General features: G+C 38.5%; 2 protein-coding genes across 2 annotated transcripts; one reads left to right on the top strand and one right to left on the bottom strand.

The window, feature by feature from the left end:
- The first annotated feature begins 1,323 nt into the window (after nucleotides 1-1,323).
- Nucleotides 1,324-14,380, top strand: LOC134666159 (nucleolar protein dao-5-like). The gene is made up of 2 exons (XM_063523315.1): nucleotides 1,324-1,532; nucleotides 10,868-14,380. Exons 1-2 carry the CDS (start codon nucleotides 1,462-1,464, stop codon nucleotides 12,924-12,926), a joined length of 2,130 nt encoding a protein of 709 aa, XP_063379385.1. The 5' UTR covers nucleotides 1,324-1,461; the 3' UTR covers nucleotides 12,927-14,380.
- Nucleotides 14,381-14,490: 110 nt separating this feature from the next.
- LOC134665665 (D-erythronate dehydrogenase-like) lies at nucleotides 14,491-15,628 on the bottom strand. Its single transcript, XM_063522602.1, has one exon. The coding sequence runs from the start codon at nucleotides 15,537-15,539 to the stop codon at nucleotides 14,571-14,573; it is 969 nt and encodes a 322-aa protein (XP_063378672.1). The 5' UTR covers nucleotides 15,540-15,628; the 3' UTR covers nucleotides 14,491-14,570.
- Between the last annotated feature and the right edge of the window lie 5,276 nt (nucleotides 15,629-20,904).

Raw genomic sequence — 20,904 nt, 5'->3', positions numbered from 1 at the left:
AATATTTAATTACTGAAACGTTAATTCTAACTATTTATATATATGTAATCGATTCTATATAGGTTGAACACATATTATTTCCGTCCGTATACAACGGCGGCAAATTTGAAAATTTTGTTGCAATTACAGATCTACGATGACGCTTACGCTTAAAGAATAGCTAAAGTATGCAAAAGGGAAGTCATCACGTATATTAACACACCATGAGTATGATATTGATAGTGATAGGTATTTTGTTAAATTATGAAGAACATAAATAGTGTAAGATGCCGGTTTACTCGGTTAAATGTAAGTTTTTATTTCGTTGTGTGCTAATATTTTATCATTTTAGGCAATAATCAAGATAATTTCGTGTAAAAACATAAATTGTTACGCAACGCTAGGGCTTGACAAAATTACTAGTATCGATAACCAGTCGGCATAGTAATAATAGCTACAAAGTTATTTGCGAAACAAGTGTTAAAAGTAGGAATTAAATTCGCAATGAGTGGTGATTAATTAAAACACGACCGATGGCAGTGTTTTTGATCGATACGATTTGCGAATTACCTAGTTACCTAGTGCAACTACAACGTTTTACCCGACCCTGGATATCTGTCTCGCTCTCTCTTATAGCTGTGTCTTTGATGGACGTACGGCGCACCACCTTCCTCACAATCGACCATGATCGCATTGATCGCGATCCAATACGCTCATCCCATCTGTAATAGATTTTATAACGACTAAAAGCTTTTATAACGACTAAATTAAGTAAGGTTGTGTGAAGCGTTTTACAGAAGGGAAAATGACTATCCATCTCTTTTCTGGGGCAATTATACTAGCATAGGGAAAATACAGTATTATTCTCTCTGATTATGTACGAATGAGAAAAGAACTTGGCCAAACTATATAATCCATCTTATGCTAATATCCCACATTCATGTGACTTATGGTCACCCTAATTAGAAAGAGATGCAGGGCTCAGGTTTAACCTCTCATGTGGACACACTTTTTGCCTAGTGTACACAATCCGGATTATTAATTCTAAATCCGTGCTTCTACCAGGGGTGCGAAGCTCCTGACTTCGGCCTAACTCGGCTCCGCTCGGCTCAGCATTGCTCCGAGCAATTTTTAGGGTTGGCACCACTTGACTTCCTTTTGCGTGCACGACCACAGATAATCACTTAAATTTTGACAACCCTAAATAGCCGAAAGGGATAGTGCCATATATTAGAAAGGGATAGTATGATTCGACCCTGAACCGCTGTCAAACTTCGGTTTTGTAGGAAGCTTCCTTTCTGTACGGTAGTACTATTATTTATTCTGTGCTTCTACCAAAAAGCGTTTTTTGTTATGGTAACAAAAACTTCAAATGTCAAAACGACTGATGTACATGCTCTTACAGGTTATGTTATTATTATAACCTTAAATTAGTTATTTAATTAAAATATTGAGAAGAATATTGCACCGACCACTGTAGCAATGGGGTCGTCAGACGAGGAGTTTGGTTGGACGCACACATCAAATGATGACTCCGATACGGAACCGGAAAAGTAAGATTTTTATAAATATTAGTTGCTAGCTGGTTTCCGTTCAAAACCCAACTCACGAATGAACGCTAACATTTTATTTATTTAACAACATGAATTATTATAGGTATAGTTCATAGAATTGTAGACAAAATCATTGCCTAGGCTAGGCATCTTTCGGTATCTAAGTCCATTGATAAGATGGATGTTTTTATTTTATCTAAGTCAGATTCACTTACAGCATTTGACTACCAGACTTTACGCACTTTTATTCTACTTGCAAAGTTGGTTGGTTCAACTCTTGCAAGCTGAGACCCACTTTTAACTAGATTCAGACCATGACGGCGGCTTGATGAAGACTTTTCTTTGCCAACTATCTGGTTAATTTAATGCGATGTCATGTATTGTATACTGCACTAAGTAGGCTTTTTGTGATCAAGACATCACTAAGAGCCAACTTAGTGCAGTGTAGGACAATACATGATACTGTGACAAAGCGATAGACTTAGTCATGGCTCTTTCTGTTGTAACGGCAGTAACGGCACTCTTACATGATCATTGGTAGATCTTTAGATTGCAATGTAGCTCATGCACCACAATGAATATTAGAAACTATAATAAGAGTAATAAATGGTGCAGTCATCTGCATAAACTAATATCCTCATCTTGTGTGCATGTCTTTTACTTAGATGGCTAAAGTTTGACCAAGCTTAGCAGCGAGTTTGACAACCCAGACTGTGCAAGTGTTATTTAATAGTCATATTTTAATAGGAGTCTCTTGACTTCTTAGAGAAGAATTAAGTCATATTTTAACATAACACTTGCACTGTCTAGAACAGGGGTCTCCAAACTTTTTTACCTGAGGGCCATATTGCACCTCAAAACTTTCGCGCGGGCACCGTAACCACCGTCGTCGGCTGGGTTTGGCGCGCGAACAGGAGTTTGGAGACCCCTGGTCTCGGCTATCAAAATCACTGCCGACTTAGCTTGGTCAAACTCTAGTAATTGTTTTATCATTGAAATAATAAGTAGGTAGCTGATATTCTGATGTGACATGATAAATTGGAGTTGTCTCTTATCTTTGTTAGTTTTGTTGTATTGTCATACTTATTGCTTGCTTAGGTAGCCTTCAGATAAAACAATATCAGTTACCTCATTTGCTAAATATAAAAAGATTATTCCAGAGCTTTTCTTCTTTAAATATGTATTGGATGCCCCAAATAGAAAAAAATACCAAATATACCGAATATTTATTATATACCCTCTCTCGGCCGAATAATAATGACATGTGAACATTTTGAGTCTATGGCGCAGAATGTATTGACAGCTAAGGAGTTCCTATATCGATAAATTGAATTATCGAGACTTTTCCCTAATACTAGTGATCGCCTTCAGTTTCGTTTGTAAATGTATTTTATTTGTAGTATATTATTTTCTGGGACGATGATAAAGTTTACACAAAGCCTATTTTATACAGGGCGTCCCACGGCGATGCCACATGGAGGGAAAGTACCTTAAATATCATAGATAGCATATTTTGCTGAAAGAAGACTTCATTTTATTTTTAAAACTTAGTAAAGTTGCATTCATACTTTTTAAATTTTTTTTGAAAAAAATGTATGGAAAAAAATTATCGCGTCATTGGAGGAAAAGTACCTTAATTATTGTAAATGAACATCTTACTGAAAGAAGAAATTATTTCGATTTAAAAAAAACAAGTTGAATTGCATTTTAAATAATTTCATGGTTAAACCGGGAATCGAACCCGCTACACGAGAAAAAAAATACCTTGTACCAAAAAAATAATTCTCACATTGAAGCCTTTCGATCGGTATGACAAAGCTACGAGGTATTTTTTTTTCTCGTGTAGCGGGTTCGATTCCCGGTTTAACCATGAAATTATTTAAAATGCAATTCAACTTGTTTTTTTAAATCGAAATAATGTCTTCTTTCAGTAAGATGTTCATTTACAATAATTAAGGTACTTTTCCTCCAATGACGCAATAATTTTTTTCCATACATTTTTTTTCAAAAAAAAAATAAAAAAGTATGAATGCAATTTAACTAAGTTTTAAAAATAAAATGAAGTCGTCCTTCAGCAAAATATGCTATCTATGATATTTAAGGTACTTTCCCACCATGTGGCATCGCCGTGGGACACCCTGTATAACCGCTAGGTTAAAAAAAATATGATAAGTGAAGTTTCAAAAATCACTTTAAAATAAAGAAGAAGGGAATTTAGTTAATATTTTGTTTCATGTTAATACTTTGAATAAAATTTTATTTTTACAAACAAAACTTGAAGCGATCACATGGGAGAAGCATCACTAATTGAGTTTATCGATATAGGAACTCCCTAGCTGTCAATAAATTCTGCCCCATAGAATCCTATGTCTGATTATTATGAATACTGTTCGCCAACAAAGCACAACGTTTGCTGAGATATATTTTTATGTTGAACAGACTTAATTAATGTAGTTAGAGTCAATCGAATCAGACCCATAATAAAAATAAACTAATTTGTAATCAACCAATGCTCAAAAACGTGCCTTCGTATTTGACTACTTTGCAATACTTTAAATATTTAATAGTTTTTGGTTATTTATTGAGTAATTTTTCTTTTTAGGTAGGTGCAACATATATTCGATTTTCGGCCGAATACCGAATATTCGGCAAAGTGGACGAATAGGCCGAATAACGAATAGTTGCCGAATATTCGTGGCATCTCTAGATTTTATGTCAGTGTACTTTTAATTTTTTGTATCCATTGGATATGTTTGATAGATACTTGATCAGATCAGTCTGAATACTCTGAAACCAGAAATAGCTAGCAAACATAGAAATACTTTCAGTTGATCATTCATAATTCATTTATTTATCTGATGTGTAAGTACAGAAAGGATAATAAGTCTAAACCTAAATTAGCCTAAGGCATTATTCCCAGGACATAATTCATAATTTATTTATTTCATCCATGGTCGTTACATAGTAATAGCAGAGATAAATGTAACTCCGTATAAGATAAATAAAGTCTAAGAAAAAAACATGGCTCGGAAATCAAACAAAAAGTCATTCTCGAATAGGTGGCGCCACCATTACCTTTGGCCTATTCTCGGCTAGATGGCGTTGACGACACCATTTGATATTTAACAATTTTAACACATATCAGTGAACGAACATGGGTCAGTATGGATCAATAAAAATTCAAAATAATGTATTCGTAAACATATTTTGATTTTCAATTTTATTTTAAGTTTTAATCGTGTGTCGATAGATGGCAGTAAATGTACCGTGACTACAAAATTTACTTTGACAATAGCCCTCTATACCTATACTATCTATTCTCTTTGGTAATAGTAAGTATCACATACAAAAAATCTGTTTTTTTCATGAAAAAGCACATGGATCCTGGTAAGGCACTGCGATAGTACAAGCTTGCATTCTCATTATATGCTCCGTCGAGAAAAGTACTTCGAGTGCGTCAGTAGTTGGACCACCGGGCTACGTACGTACACGCGAGTGAGGTGCAAAGACCTAGCAGAACATTTGAGTCTTATAGAGGATGCGAGCCTGCGGTTGCGGATGGTTGTTGAAAGTCTGTGGAGTATCAGCCAAAACGTTTATTGTTCTACGATTTTATAGACGGCCGCTTCGCCAAACTATACTGGGCTGCGGGCGCCTGTGACGTGTTCGGTACATGTGCACTGAACATCTTGTTGAGGGCAAAACAGATTATGAAAATCGTAAAATAAAAGTAAAGAAACTTGTACTAATGTTATACATATAAAGATTACCAATAATGTATAAAACTTATACAGTGCCAACCACTTAAATAGCCTCACCTATATATTGTGAGTATTATAATTATTACGTGATAATTTTTATCAATATATCTTAAATTTGAATTGTACGCCCTGACGTTTATCGAACGACACATTAACAAGTCTGAACTTGTCTACGCACGAAACGTTGTGGACGCAAGAGCTAATACGGGTCGTCCACATGAATAGCCTCAGTGTAACATAATCGTCCAAACCGTGCATTTAAGTTTCGCTTTCAAATTTATTTTATTAAGATTAGATAATACAGAAGGCATTCTATTAAGTACCTGCAGAAACGCGATAAACACAGTGTTTTTGTGACTATGAGACGTGGTAAGAAACTTACAAGTTTAGAAATTGAAAAGGTGAATTTTTATTTAACTCAAAAAATATCCCATCGTGAGATACCTAAAAAAATAGATCGCAGCCCTAAAGTTATTAATAATTATGTTAAAAATAAGGAAAATTACGGCCACCAGTATCTAGACACGCGGCAGCGTGTCAAGCCAAGTTCAAGCAAAGGAACTGGCTAGCCAGCGCCGAGTGTAATATTACACGAACCACTTGGTGCCACTTTTGACCCTTCTATAACTCAAAACATCTTTGACGTAAACACATAAAACTACGTGTGTTTAATTATATCCATAAGGATATCTAGAAGCCCAAATTTCATGAAGCTAGCTCAAACGGTTATAAAGGTATGAAGGTCAAAAAGTCGTAAATTTTAAGACTGACTTATGACTTATAGTACCTAAACCTAACCTACTTCCAGATGACCTAGAAGGATGAAATTTGGAATCCAGCTTGGTTATTGTGTGTAACCGTAGGAAAAAATCTAAAAATAAAATAAAGTTAAAAAATAGGGGGGGTCCCCATACAAAAAAAACACTTTTTATTGGGACTGACATATAAGTACCTAAACCTAACCTACTTCCAGATGACCTAGAAGGATGAAATTTGGAATCCAGCTCGGTTATTGTGTGTAACCGTAGGAAAAAATCTAAAAATAAAATAAAGTTTAAAAATAGGGGGGGTCCCCATACAAAAAAACCATTTTTTATTGGGACTGATATAAGTACCTAAACCTAACCTACTTCCAGATGACCTAGAAGGATGAAATTTGGAATCCAGCTCGGTTATTGTGTGTAAGCGTAGGAAAAAATCTAAAAATAAAAAAAAGTTAAAAAATAGGGGGGGTCCCCATACAAAAAAATATTTTTTTATTGTAGCGTTGGAACCGTTACAAGCAGATATTTGAAACTACCCCAATATATGTATTATTATATTTGCTATATTAAAATAAAGTTTAGTCAAAAAATAAGTGGTGTCCCCATACAAAAAACTTTTAATACGCTCTAAACAACCGGCTAACGGTGTGTCGTCGGCGGCGCGCGGTACCACATAATTATACAAAGAACAGAAGTAAAAACCATACAGCGGAAACACAAGAAAAAACATTAAATCTCAATACCTGCCTAGTTTTCTTTACAAAAAGTATTGATATCCCACCAAAAACATAAATGTAAAAAAGGAGAGCCAAGTTCAATACAAAAATTATGCTTGGCTGTGGGGCTCGCCGCAAAAAGAATGGAGATCTAAATGAGTGCCACTGCCAAGTTCTATGCAAAATCCAAATATGTATTTATAGGAACAAAATAACATTATAAATAAGTATTAAACTCTATTTCTTTGCTTTATTGGATACCTATAACAATTGCTGTTATTTAAAAAAATGTGAGATCTTAAAGTAGGTTAGATTTGGCTTGGCCAGGTTTTATCAGAATTACAATATATATAAAATGATTGATATAATGAAAACTGGCCAAGTCAAATCTAACCTACTTTAAGATCTCACATTTTTTTAAATAACAGCAATTGTTATAGGTATCCAATAAAGCAAAGAAATAGAGTTTAATACTTAGTTATAATGTTATTTTGTTCCTATAAATACATATTTGGATTTTGCATAGAACTTGGCAGTGGCACTCATTTAGATCTCCATTCTTTTTGCGGCGAGCCCCACAGCCAAGCATAATTTTTGTATTGAACTTGGCTCTCCTTTTTTACATTTATGTTTTTGGTGGGTAAAGGACGAACAAAATTTGCCACTACGGATCGTGAACGTGGACTTATTTTACGCTCTGCTTCAAATTCCACCAAGACCGCCAGGCAGATAGCTAGTGGAATAAATACTAGAGCATCTCTCTCTACAGTTCGACGGATTATTAGAACATCATCCCACCTCAAACGAAAAAAATCATGAGTAAACCTCCTTTGCGCGAACAACATGTGGCGGGTCGATTGTCTTTTGCTAAAAAGTACATGTGCTAGAAAACCGAGTGGCGAAATGTGATTTTTAGTGATGACAAAAAGTTTAATCTAGATGATCCAGATGGATTTAAATATTATTTTCATGACCTAAGGAAAGAACCGAAAGTACTATCACGTCATCACTCAACTCTCGGAACGGTGATGGTTTGGGGAGCAATTTCTTACTATGGTACTGTTGATTTAATTGTGGTAGACGAAAGACTAAATGCTGAAAAGTATTTAAATTCATTAAAAGAAACATAAAGTAAGATCAGGAAAGTAGTAGGTAGAAAAAAATGTTTTTTCAGCATGATAATGCTCCCATACACACGTCAGCCATAGTTACAAAGTGGTTTGAAGAAAACCAGATTGAAGTTCTAGATTGGGCATCCTTGTCCCCTGGTCTGAACATCACGGAAAATGCCTGGGGTTGGCTGTCTCGGCAAATTTATTACAACGGAAGACAGTTTAGTAATAAAGAAGAACTGATTCAAGCTATTTACACTGTTTGGGATTCTCTGGACGTTAATTACACACATTCTTTATATGAATCATTACCTAATCGTATTTTCGAATTAATAGGGTCTAATGGAAGGTATACAAAATATTAAACGAAAGAGTTTTAATAACTAAACAGTATCTTTTAGCATGTGAGGCTATTCAAGTGGAAGGTCCAATTATTTGTTTGACATTATTTCTTAAAACTTTGATTAGATAACAATAAATTTTTAATTTACTATTACAAGGCTTCTTGTTTTATTCCATATTTAATATTTTATGTATATCTCCTTTTTATATTACTATGAGAAATATTAATTTTGGTGAGTGAGGCTATTCAAGTGGCTGGCACTGTATTCCTATAAAGTAATTTTTACGTAATCAGCACTAAACGCTATTTTTCTTAACACTGAGGTCGTGCCCCTTTCAATGTAGAGAACACTATCGGGTGGATTTCAAAATCGGGCGAAAAGTTATGGTTCGGTCTTTATAAAAAAAACTAGTGGGTTGTGTGAGTTGCAACTTTTTTATATGTTTTTAAGAACTATTATCTTAATGTTCCTTCAATTACCATCTCCAATAACTTAATAGTTTTTTTTATATAAAATGTTTCATGTGTCTAAAATCATCACCGTCTACCGGAAAAATCAAAACCTTTTTGTTTGCAGTTAAAATTATAGCATACCTATCGTACGATTGCGATTTTTCTTTTAGTTATATCTTTTCCATGTTGTTGTTAAACACATGAATAAATATGCAACAATTCCTTCACCGAGAAAGTACATTTAAAAATATTTAAAATTTTGTCACGAATATTCGTCAACACCGTCATGGTTATGTCAATGTGAGCTTATCTCCGTGTATAAACAACAAAATATCGCTAAAGGTCCTTGCCCTATTTTTCACTTTAGTATAAAATGCAAAAAATTATTTCGCTATAAATTCACATCATTGAATCGTAAGAAATATGACGAACAAATTTGTAAAAAGTAGTTTGTCACAACAGAGCATCATCACCGTTATGCTTTGGTTTAAAGAAGTTACGAATGATATATTAGAAATAATTATCGAAATTAATGGAAAACTACATGGAATTTATTGTGTGGCAAAGACATTAACTACTAATATTCCCATTCTAGAAATAAAAACAAGAAACTCTCAAATCGTCAACACCATACCCATCATCACCGGGAAAAAATTACGACCGGTGATGATTTCATGTGTATGGTGATGACGGTTCTCAGAAACTTTTCTAGTTATTTTGGTATAATTCACTATGATATTAAGCTGTATGTTTGAAAAACGTTTTCTATGTCTTCTAACACTATATAATGTCTACCTTATAAATGTAGAATAAATGCAGAAAAAGATATAACTATTTCTTTCACCCTAGAGGGATGGTTAGGTTTTATATAACATGTTGACTAACTAGGCAAAATTTAGGTCACTTAGAACTTAAAACGTTTTTTTTTTTGTTTTTTATAATCTAATCTAATACATGTAAATCGTGCAACTTAGAGTCTGTAATTGCATGTTAGTCGTGTTAAAACATTGTATTTAAACAAGCAACATCTATTAAGTTTTAAGCGACCATAGGCTACGGTACTGGCTCACTATCCAGATGGCCTTATGTTTTTGATGATATTACATTAATTGATGTATATAATTACAGCAATTAATAATTATACCATTTGTTAGTCACCCGACCCATTCGGCCCAATACCTAACATTTTGTAACTTATGACATGCATTAAAAGTAGGGATCTTGCAACTTATAAAACACTGATTATATAAAAATGTTTAGCTATTAAACAAACTATATATGGATTTAAATCATTACAACTATTTTTAAAGTTAGTTTATAAAACAACAAAAATACAAACATTACAAACTTAGGTAATGAATCAAATTATCAAATAAAAACGTAATATATCATAACAATTACGCTCATTGGTAAGCCAGCAATTTTCTAATATGATATAAATACCAAGTTATGCAGTAGATAAAAGAAGATGCGGGTTTAAACTGATAATAAGAGTACAATATTGATACTATGATTTAACATTGAAAAAAACCCAAAAAAAAAATACATAAATTGCATATTTCTGAATATAAATTATTTAAAATTATACAATACAAATACTTGTTATATATTTATTTATTATATGAATAAAATGTATTTTTTATAATTTTCTGAAAATAATTTATGAAGCTAGTCTTATGTTCAAAAACATGTTATTTGTAATGTTTATTAAAGTTCTAAATCCTTACAATTAAAAAAAGTTTATATTTTTTTAATACGTTTTTAAGACATATATAATTTAGTTCCCAAATCGTCATTACCGTACATGCAGTGTCATCACCGTCCATAAAAGAGTCATTACCATACCATGGTTGTCATCACCATCTTGCGTTTTTATTTTCCGAAAGCGATAACTTCAAATATAAGCCACAAATGATTGTATAAATACCATAAATATCCTCAATATACAGCCCTCTATTACTTTACACAGCTAGAATCGTGTTAAATTCAACATTTAAAAAAATAAAATTTTTGTATGGTGAAATTTTTAGTGATGAAATCCACCCTATCACGGTCATTTACTTACACAACTATATTTATTATTTCCAATAATTAAGCTAGTAAATTTTTCAGATTAGCTTTAGTTTCACTGTCAGTTAAAATGATTGTAGGCTTAAATAACTAACATACAATTTCTTTTATTTCAGGACATATGATGGCGAATCAGAGTCCGGCAAAAACTTTAAAAAGAAACTTCAAAAGGAGCTGTTTCAAAATGGTGATCACAACGAGTCTCACGAGCGTAAAAAACTCAAGAACCCGAAGCGAGAGGAGTCCTCCCTGTCCCCTTCGCCCCGCCGCGTCAAGCGTGAGTCGCTCGCCAACGGGCACGATGACTCCGCCGCGGCCAAGCACATGCTCAAGATGAAGATCAAGGAAGAAAAAGCGAGCTTCGCCGTGCCGCACGGTTCTCCGCGCAAGCGTCGCGCCTCCGCGGCCGACACCGAGCCCGAACAGCCTCGGAAGAAAAAGAAGAAGCGCGACAGAGAAAGAGAAGAACAGGAATCCTCCGCTATTGAGACCGTCGACGGCTCCGCCGCGGACCCCGACGATGCCGCCTCAGAAGAGCCAGCCGAGCGCTGCGCTAAAACCTCCGACTCCGAGTCGCCGAAGAAAAAAAAGAATAGAAAGAAAACTGTAAAAGATTCTTCAAACGATCAGGAATATTTCGACGGGTGGTCGAAATTCGAGGCGGAGGAGACGGTCGTCCAGGAACGCCCGACGCCAAAGAAGCGCGAGGAAGAAGTCAAGCCTTTCACGAGCAAGGAGTTCGTCAGCGATGACGACTCATCGGAGGACGAGCGGCCCGCACCCGCACCCGCACTTCCCTCTGCACGCTCCCGAGCTAGCCTGAGCGATGCCAAGTCCGTCGAATCTCCCCGGCGAGCGAGAATGTCCATGTCCGACAGAATTACCTTTGAGGAGGAATCGCAGGCCGAGACCGGATCTAAAACTCGGAAAGAATCGCACGCGTCGACGGAATCTCCCCGCCGACCCCGACTATCAGAAAGGATCACGTTCGAGGAGGACTCGCATTCGGGGCCCGAACCCCCCGCGCCGGTTCAAAACATAACTCAGAGGCGACCCCCGCCCGTAGAACGGCGGAGGATCTCCGAGCAGATCACGTTCGAGGAGGACTCGCATTCGGGGCCCGAACCCCCCGCGCCGGTTCAAAACATAACTCAGAGGCGACCCCCGCCCGTAGAACGGCGGAGGATCTCCGAGCAGATCACGTTCGAGGAGGACTCGCATTCGGGGCCCGAACCCCCCGCGCCGGTTCAAAACATAACTCAGAGAAAACCCCCGCCCATAGAACGCCGGAGGATCTCCGAGCGGATCACGTTCGAGGACTCGACCTCGGAGCCGGAGCGGGCCCCGCCCCCGGCCCCGGCGCGCGGCTCCGCGGACGGCGGGCGCCTCGGCCGGTTCCTGCGCGCGCACGCGCACATGCACCCCGTGCTCGGCGACTTCCCGCCCGGCGCCGCCCTCACCGCCGACGACGACGTATGGATCGTGCGCTGCCCGAGGGACCTGCCCGTCGGCGCGCTGAAAGGGATCACGCTCGACGTCGACTTCAAGAGCAAACTGAAGATCGGCGGGCGGGCGTACGAGGCGACGCCGGCCGCCGCGGAGGGCGACTCGCGCGTGGCGGTGCTGGCGCCGGCGGCGCGCGGGCGCGGGTTCTGCGTGCGCGCCGTGCGCCTGCGCGGCCAGCTGCGCCTGCGCGCCCGCCCGCCGCGCCCGCGCGCGCCGCTGCCGCAGGACGAGGGCGAGCCGGAGCGGGTCCCGCTGCCCGACACGAGGCCGCGCCACCCGCTGCTGGGCGCCGACTTCGACCGGCCGCTGCCGGCCGAGGTGAAGAGGCGCCTCGCCGCCGCCGGCGCCCGCGCCGAACGACTCGTCGACGAAGTCGATAGCGACGCGCGGCGAGAGAAAAAGAAGAAAAAGAAGAAGCGCAGGGAGCGCCCGGAACCCGAGCCGGAGGTCGAACCGGAGGTCGAGCCGGAGCCCGAACGAAAGAAGCGCAAGCCGAAACGCGGCTCGAGCGCGGGGCACGAGCGCGAGCCGCGCGGCTCCGAGCGGGACCTCGAGTCGCCGCCGCGGAAGAAAAAGGTCAAAAAGGAAAAGAAAGAAAAGAAGCGACGCGACGATGCCGCCGTCTGGGACTCCGAGCGGGCCATCGAGGAGAGCCTCTTCAACTTTTAATTATTAAGTATGTGTTAAATAGATCTCAATAAGGACTCTTATCGTAAGTGGTGAACATCAGAGACAAAGCATACTTTGAGTCATGTTGTGCAAAAAATAATTGATCGTATATAAAGCTCGATGCAGACGTAACGGAATTCAGCCAATTCTGCCTGGTATAACGAACATATTTAAAAACTATAAAGTATTTCTTCGAAACTGAATTCCATCGTATCTACACTAATTTAAGCCAAGTACAAGTTGTTATTGTTTCTATTGTTTCATAATTGTTGATTTCAACAAGGACCACCACAGACAAATGATTGCGATATAATGTCGTCACGGAAATAGATAACTATATCATCTATATATAAAAATATCATCAGATCATTCTATTTACCTATATCGAACGAATAACGTCCACACACATAAGCGATTATTGCCTGCCGGTAATGGCCTGCTGGCGCCTCTGCAAGTATAGACTATTAACAGTTGAGAGTCGTCAGTTTTCCGCCGTACGGCCGCCCCGCCCGCTGGCAAACGGTCTGATATAAGTTTATATATATAAATTGAAAGTTAGCCGGACGATACCCCACACAATTACAGTTCTTTTTGCGTCCAAGCGGCCAGGCTCCAATTTCACCACGGCTACAATTGTCAGTGACATATGTCGAGCGACAATTGTCAAGCGACAGGTGACAAATTACAATTTTATAAAATATTTTCTATAGAAATACTTACAAACGTGACAGGCATTTTGCTACAATTGTATATTACAATTATGTTGTGAAACAAGAATTATTTTTTCTAGTCGACATATTTGTAGAATTGTCGGTGAATCTTGACACTGGTGTCAAGCGGCCAACAGCAACCCACCTAACCTAACTGTACATCGGTGTGGACCTTATTACAAAAGGCATAAGGTCTAACGATGTACAGTTATGTATCTTTTAAACTGGAAGGGTACGATGATAGATGTCATATCCATACAATTTACAACGAAAATGCCAAATGTCACAAAATTGTATTGAATTGACATCTATCATCGTAATAGCCTTCCAGTCAGAGATATATAACTCCGTATAAGATAAATAAAGTCTAAGAAAAAAACGTGCCTAGGAAATCAAGAAAAAGTCACTCTCGAATAGATGGCGCCATATACCTTTGGTCTATTCTCGGCTAGATGGCGTCGGCGTCATCGTTTGATATTTAACAATTTTAACACATATCAGTGAAAAAACATGGGTGAGTGTGGAATAATAAAAATTAAAAATCATTTATCCGTAAACATATTTTGATTAATTTATACATTTTCAATTTTATTTTAAGTTTTAATCGTGTCTCGATAGATGGCAGTAAATGTACCGTGACTACAAAATTTACTTTGACAATAGCCCTCTATACTATCTATTATTTTTGCTTCCAGTTTAAAAACCTACTACAACAGTGTATAATAGTGTAGTGTGGTCTTTTACTTACGATTAACTGACATGCTGATATCGTCCGACGGACTGGTAATCAGTGGGCCCCTTAATAGGTATTTAGGTACTTACGTAGCTTAAAAAATAAGTTATAAAGCTACATTTGATTGATCATCTTTATTTTTGAATAAATAAATCAATTATTGCCAATTTATAGTTTTATTTGAAATCAAGTGAAATGCGGCTACTTGGGTATGCGGCCGCCTAGGTCGTCGCGTATGTATTCCCGGATGAGGTCGTCATAGCTCTTGTCCTCGCGGAAGCCGAGCTTCAGTGCCCGGCGAGCGCCCAGCCGCACCGGCACCGACGCCATCATGGCCGCCAGCTGCGGGTCCAACTGCCAGCGCACGCGCGCCACGTACTGCGGCCCGCACACGCGGCCCAGCGCCGCCACCATCTCCCGCGTGACCACCGTCAGCCCCGGCAGCGACAGCACGCGCCGCTCCTTCCAGGCGGTCGCCGGCAACGTCGCCGCGTAAATCAAGTTGTGCACCACCGTTGCCGGACCCGATAGCCACATGCCCTGCTCCGGCGGTACCGGAACCGTCGCTTCGCGGCCCTCGAGCGTTTCTCTGACTATATCGCTCGCAAAAGACGAGATGGCGGTGTTGGCGCTTCCTCCGCGCACCGAGACCGTCGGGAGACGAACCACGCGGGTGTCCGCCCAGCCGCGCCGCCCGTACTCGCTCGCCAGCAGCTCCGACATCGCCTTGGCGCAGCCGTACGACGTCTGCGGCATCGGTGCGAAATCCTCGTCCGGCTCGTCCGGTAACTTTCCACCGTACACCCCTACAGTACTAGTCATGACAAATACCAGATTCGTCGCTCGGCGCCGGGCTGCCTCCAGCAGTGCGCGGGTCGCGTCGAAATTAACGCGGAATCCCAAGTCGAAATCTTTCTCCGCGTTGCCGCTGACGATGGCCGCTAGATGGAAGAACAGGGCTGTGTCGGCCTCGATGATATGTTCTGCGGCCCCCGGTGCGGCTAGGTCCAGTGCTAAGGCCCGCACTGGTATGCTGGCAGGAGGTGGAGTCGGCGCCGTCACATCTACGAGCACCAGCTCGGAGACATGCAATGCGGAGTTCGGGGCCAGCAAGGCCTTCGCCAGCCGAGCGCCCAGAAACCCAGCGGCTCCTGTTATTACTACTTTCATCTTATAACTTCAATTATTATTTGTGGTGTGAATTCTTCGAGCGCTGTTTTTCTACTGATTAAACGTCTATATTTGTATTAATAAAGTAGGAACAACTTGTGTAAATAAAATCCCACCAAAAACATAAATGTAAAAAAGGAGAGCCAAGTTCAATACAAAAATTATGCTTGGCTGTGGGGCTCGCCGCAAAAAGAATGGGGATCTAAATGAGTGCCACTGCCAAGTTCTATGCAAAATCCAGATATGTATTTATAGGAACAAAATAACATTATAAACAAGTATTAAACTCTATTTCTTTGCTTTATTGGATACCTATAACAATTGCTGTTATTTAAAAAATGTGAGATCTTAAAGTAGGTTAGATTTGACTTGGCCAGTTTTCATTACATCAATCATTTTATATATATTGTAATTCTGATAAAATCTGGCCAAGCCAAATCTAACCTACTTTAAGATCTCACATTTTTTAAATAACAGCAATTGTTATAGGTATCCAATAAAGCAAAGAAATAGAGTTTAATACTTGTTTATAATGTTATTTTGTTCCTATAAATACATATCTGGATTTTGCATAGAACTTGGCAGTGGCACTCATTTAGATCTCCATTCTTTTTGCGGCGAGCCCCACAGCCAAGCATAATTTTTGTATTGAACTTGGCTCTCCTTTTTTACATTTATGTTTTTGGTGGGATATCAATACTTTTTGTAAAGAATACTAGGCAGGTATTGAGATTTAATGTTTTTTCTTGTGTTTCCGCTGTATGGTTTTTACTTCTGTTCTTTGTATAATTATTGACGACCGGTCTGGCCTAGTGGGTAGTGACCCTGCCTGCGAAGCCGATGGTCCTGGGTTCGAATCCCAGTAAGGGCATTTATTTGTATGATGATACAGATATTTGTTCCTGAGTCATGGGTGTTTTCTATGTATTTAAGTATTTGTATATTATATATATCGTTGTCTGAGTACCCACAATACAAGCCTTCTTGAGCTTACTGTGGGACTCAGTCAATCTGTGTAAGAATGTCCTATAATATTTATTTATTATTTATTTATTTAATTATGTGGTGCCGCGCGCCGCCGACGACACACCGTTGGCCGGTTGTTTAGAGCGTATTACAAGTTTTTTGTATGGGGACACCACTTATTTTTTGACTAAACTTTATTTTAATGTAGCAAATATAATAATACATATATTGGGGTAGTTTCAAATATCTGCTTGTAACGGTTCCAACGCTACAATAAAAAAATATTTTTTTGTATGGGAACCCCCCCTATTTATTAACTTTTTTTTATTTTTAGATTTTTTCCTACGCTTACACACAATAACCGAGCTGGATTCCAAATTTCATCCTTCTAGGTCATCTGGAAGTAGGTTAGGTTTAGGTACTTATATGTCAGTCCCAATAAAAAATGGTTTTTTTGTATGGGGACCCCCCCTATTTTATAACTTTATTTAATTTTTAGATTTTTTCCTACGCTTTCACACCATAACTGAGCTGGATTCCAAATTTCATCCTTCTAGGTCATCTGGAAGTAGGTTAGGTTTAGGTACTTATATGTCAGTCACAATAAAAAATGGTTTTTTTGTATGGGGACCCCCCCTATTTTATAACTTTTTTTAATTTTTAGATTTTTTCCTACGCTTTCACACAATAACTGAGCTGGATTCCAAATTTCATCCTTCTAGGTCATCTGGAAGTAGGTTAGGTTTAGGTACTATAGGTATGTCAGTCAGTCTTAAAATTTACGACTTTTTGACCTTCATATCTTTATAACCGTTTGAGCTAGCTTCATGAAATTTGGGCTTCTAGATGTCCTTATGGATATAATTAAACACACGTAGTTTTATGTGTTTACGTTAAAGATGTTTTGAGTTATAGAAGGGTCAAAAGTGGCACCAAGTGGTTCGTGTAATATTACACTTGGCGCTGGCTAGCCAGGCCGCGTAGCCAAGATGCCAATCGCTAACGCTCCGTAGCGATCAAAACGCAACTGTCACTGTCACACTTATGTGGAAGAGTGATAGAGATACACAATGCTTTTCGTTGTCGAAGCGATAGCGATTGTAACCTTGGCTAGGCGGCCAGTTCCTTTGCTTGAACTTGGCTTGACACGCTGCCGCGTGTCTAGATTGTGATAATGTTGAAATTATTTACATCTTTCGAGAATAAGTTATGTAATAGTAGATATAAAGAAGCATAGATAGCGGTGTGTACTATCGACGACATAGTTAGGTATAATTAGCCATTCATCAACTTTTGCATTATACTTCTATAAAATTATGATGTTTAAACAATACTTGCACGTCTGTGCTATAAAACTCGCTGCAAAGTTATCTCGATCGATCTTACCGAATACTCTGAAAATCAGAGAATGTCCGCTTCTGTATGGAGATGGTAGGACGCGGTGACCTGATGACCTTAGTTTATTTACCTACCTACGTGATCATATGGAATAAGTAGTATCAGTTCATTGCCACTTACTAAAATAATTAAGTTAAAATATCTTCTTACTGATCTAAGATTTCTGAGAGCTCAATGCAAAACATTCGCTACACTCACACAATTAGATAGCACATAGCAGTAGGTATATCGAATGGTCATAGGTGAGTAATGTGGTTTCATTATTGTCTCGATAAAAAACATGGTAATCTGCTAAATTTACGGTTAATCTATTTAATCTTATTGCAATGATTCGAGATTACTAGATAGATATTTACGGCTCTGCTGGGTCACCCCTTGCGTATGACCTCTGGCCTGGCGTGCAGCGAAGCTAGCCGTCGCCTGGCCGTGGCCGGTGCGTGACGAGCGTGTTCGGTTCGGGCGGTTACGGTGCGGCTGGCCGATTGCTCGCCGACCATTGCGAGGGCTAGCGGCTTCTGGATTTTTAAGAAGATGGGGTGCTCCGAGTCCGTAGTTGTAAGTATTTGGGGAGCCATCTAGGTCCATATTATTATTTGTGCAACTATTGGAAGTTTGATTGGCTATTGTTTAAGTTTTATTTATTTTGAATGGTAACCGAGTGTCATGTTGTGCCCATTGGCTCATGCTATGCCTGAAATCCGAACTGATCCGCACTGAATCTTTGGCATCAATAAAGAAGAATACGAACTTTAAAGAAAGTAAAAGTTCTATTTGAATAAGAGATACTCAACAACAGTCAACAATGAGTAGCCCTCAGTATATTTTTTCGGTTCGTGAATACGTTTATTTATAGTGAAATTTGGAACTTGTATCAAGATTCGTAAACACGCTCGATCAGCTGTGAAGGTCACGCAGAGGACGCATATGTCAAAACTTTTTATCAATCAAAATCAAATCGGCTCGTTCACAATAACATTTGTTTTTAAATATCTTTAAACTAAACTATTCAATCGCTGAGACCTACAAGTGGTGTAGCAAAGTGCACTGAGTGAAACACATTGTGCGAGGGCAGGGAAACGGCCTATGCAGCGTGTGCAGTCACTTTGAACGGTAGGTATTGGCGCCCGGCTTCCGCTGGTCTTTGTCCATCGAAAACTTCTCATACCTAAAACACGTAATCTCAGTTGCTCAATTTTCTACATAGTGAAAGGTATTGAGTATATAAATCCAGAAAATCCAGAAGATTCAGAAGAGTACAAGTGAATTTCGTAGAAATATATAAGGTAATTTACTTCGCTGCACAAAATACATAAACTCACAATGCATGGTCACCTGAGTGTTAGATTGTTAACCAGAATACAATAATAATGTAAAGTTGTAAATGATTTTTTTCCATTACATTACACTTTAACAATGGGCTTAGCTGTATGTTGTGGACTGTGACGGTTATCAGCATTATCAGAGCCGGGGCAAATGCAGCTCTGCAGTACTTACTTTGCTCTTAGTGATGGTGCACAGTTCAGGATTTGGAATAACTCCTTGTACTAATGGGGTGCTCAGAATCATTTATGGTGAGATTTTAAGTTATTCAAACAGAGTAGGTAAATAGTAAATTTTAGGATATTGATGAATATTATGTTAAATTAATTTCTTAAGTTAGGCATTTTATTTAACTGAAACATTAAGAAACAAACAAATATTGTATCAAAACCTATAAACTAAATGTAACCAAATTATAATAATCAGAGGCCAGAATTCTTGTGGCAGTTTAGAGTTGTCATTAGGGACTTCTCATGTATTGACTTTCGTTATACCCAGGTATATCTATATAATGTGGTTATAGGTATGTACACATTTAAAAATTATTAAAAGTAAGTACATAACAAAAAACAACAACCGGGCTTATTGCTAAAGAGCAATCTCTTTCAGATACATTTTGAGTAGTTGAAAATGCAAAATAGAGATATGCAATTAAAACAATGAAAAAAAATAGTAGTTTCACATTTAATTACTTCAGTTTCATGTTTTTTTCTATGTCACATTCAAAGTCTGTTTTACTGCTAACATATTATATTCTATTGTTTGTTGTTTCATAAGTCATCTTCTTTCCATTTTTTCTGCTTGAATTACTTTCTTTACATTCAAATATTTCAAATACTCATTAGCTATTATAATTTTTTTTTGTGTTCTACATGGTATCAATATATGTACCTATGTATCGGCAACAGAAGGCAATAAATAAGAACTCCCTATGACAGTTCCAAAATGCCACAATAATTCCTGTCTTTGATAATAATAACACAGTAAAGACTCAGAAATGCGTGTTTACTCAGAGATAAGACATAACCTAAATGCCCATATAGCAAATTTCATTGAAATCGTTAGAGTCATTTCCGAGATACCCGATATAAATAAATATACAAGAATTGTTTAAAGGTATAAGATACTAGTGCTGCTAGTGCATGACATTACACATAGAATTTAAAATAAACTTTAATAAACTCTTTCAGGGGTTGAAAAATAAAAATCATGTCTTAGTTGAGCCAGGTTGAGCTCTACAACATTTAAAAAGCGGCCAAGTGCGAGTCGGACTCGCCCATGAAGGGTTCCGTAACAGCAAGTATCATAATAAAATTTCGGTTTACGGTTTATGACGTAAATCTTGTTCAAACCAAGTTTTATCATTCTCTTAGTTTAGAAGTTACAGGGGGGGGGGGACACACATTTTACCACTTTGGAAGTGTCTCTCGCGCAAACTATTCAGTTTAGAAGAAAATGAAATTAGAAACCTCAATATCATTTTTGAAGACCTATCCATAGATACCCCACACGTATGGGTTTGATTAAAAAATTATTTTTGAGTTTCAGTTCTATGTATGGGGAACCCTAAAAATTCATTTTTTTTCTATTTTTGTATGAATATCTTAATGCGGTTCACAGAATACATCTACTTACCAAATTTCAACAGTATAGTGCTTATAGTTTCTGAAAAAAGTGGCTG

Source organism: Cydia fagiglandana, chromosome 7, assembly GCF_963556715.1.
Source record: "Cydia fagiglandana chromosome 7, ilCydFagi1.1, whole genome shotgun sequence".
NCBI classification, from domain to species: Eukaryota; Metazoa; Arthropoda; class Insecta; order Lepidoptera; family Tortricidae; genus Cydia; species Cydia fagiglandana.
The sequence above is the reverse complement of the archived record's forward strand: the minus strand, read 5'-3'. Positions and strand labels throughout refer to the sequence as shown.

Bases quoted from the DNA above. Each gene is read 5' to 3' on its own strand.
- LOC134665665 (XM_063522602.1), bottom strand. From the start codon at position 15,539: ATGAAAGTAGTAATAACAGGAGCCGCTGGGTTTCTGGGCGCTCGGCTG.
- LOC134666159 (XM_063523315.1), top strand. From the start codon at position 1,462: ATGGGGTCGTCAGACGAGGAGTTTGGTTGGACGCACACATCAAATGAT. The intron at 1,533-10,867 runs GTAAGATTTTTA...CTTTTATTTCAG, and splicing joins TCCGATACGGAACCGGAAAA to GACATATGATGGCGAATCAG.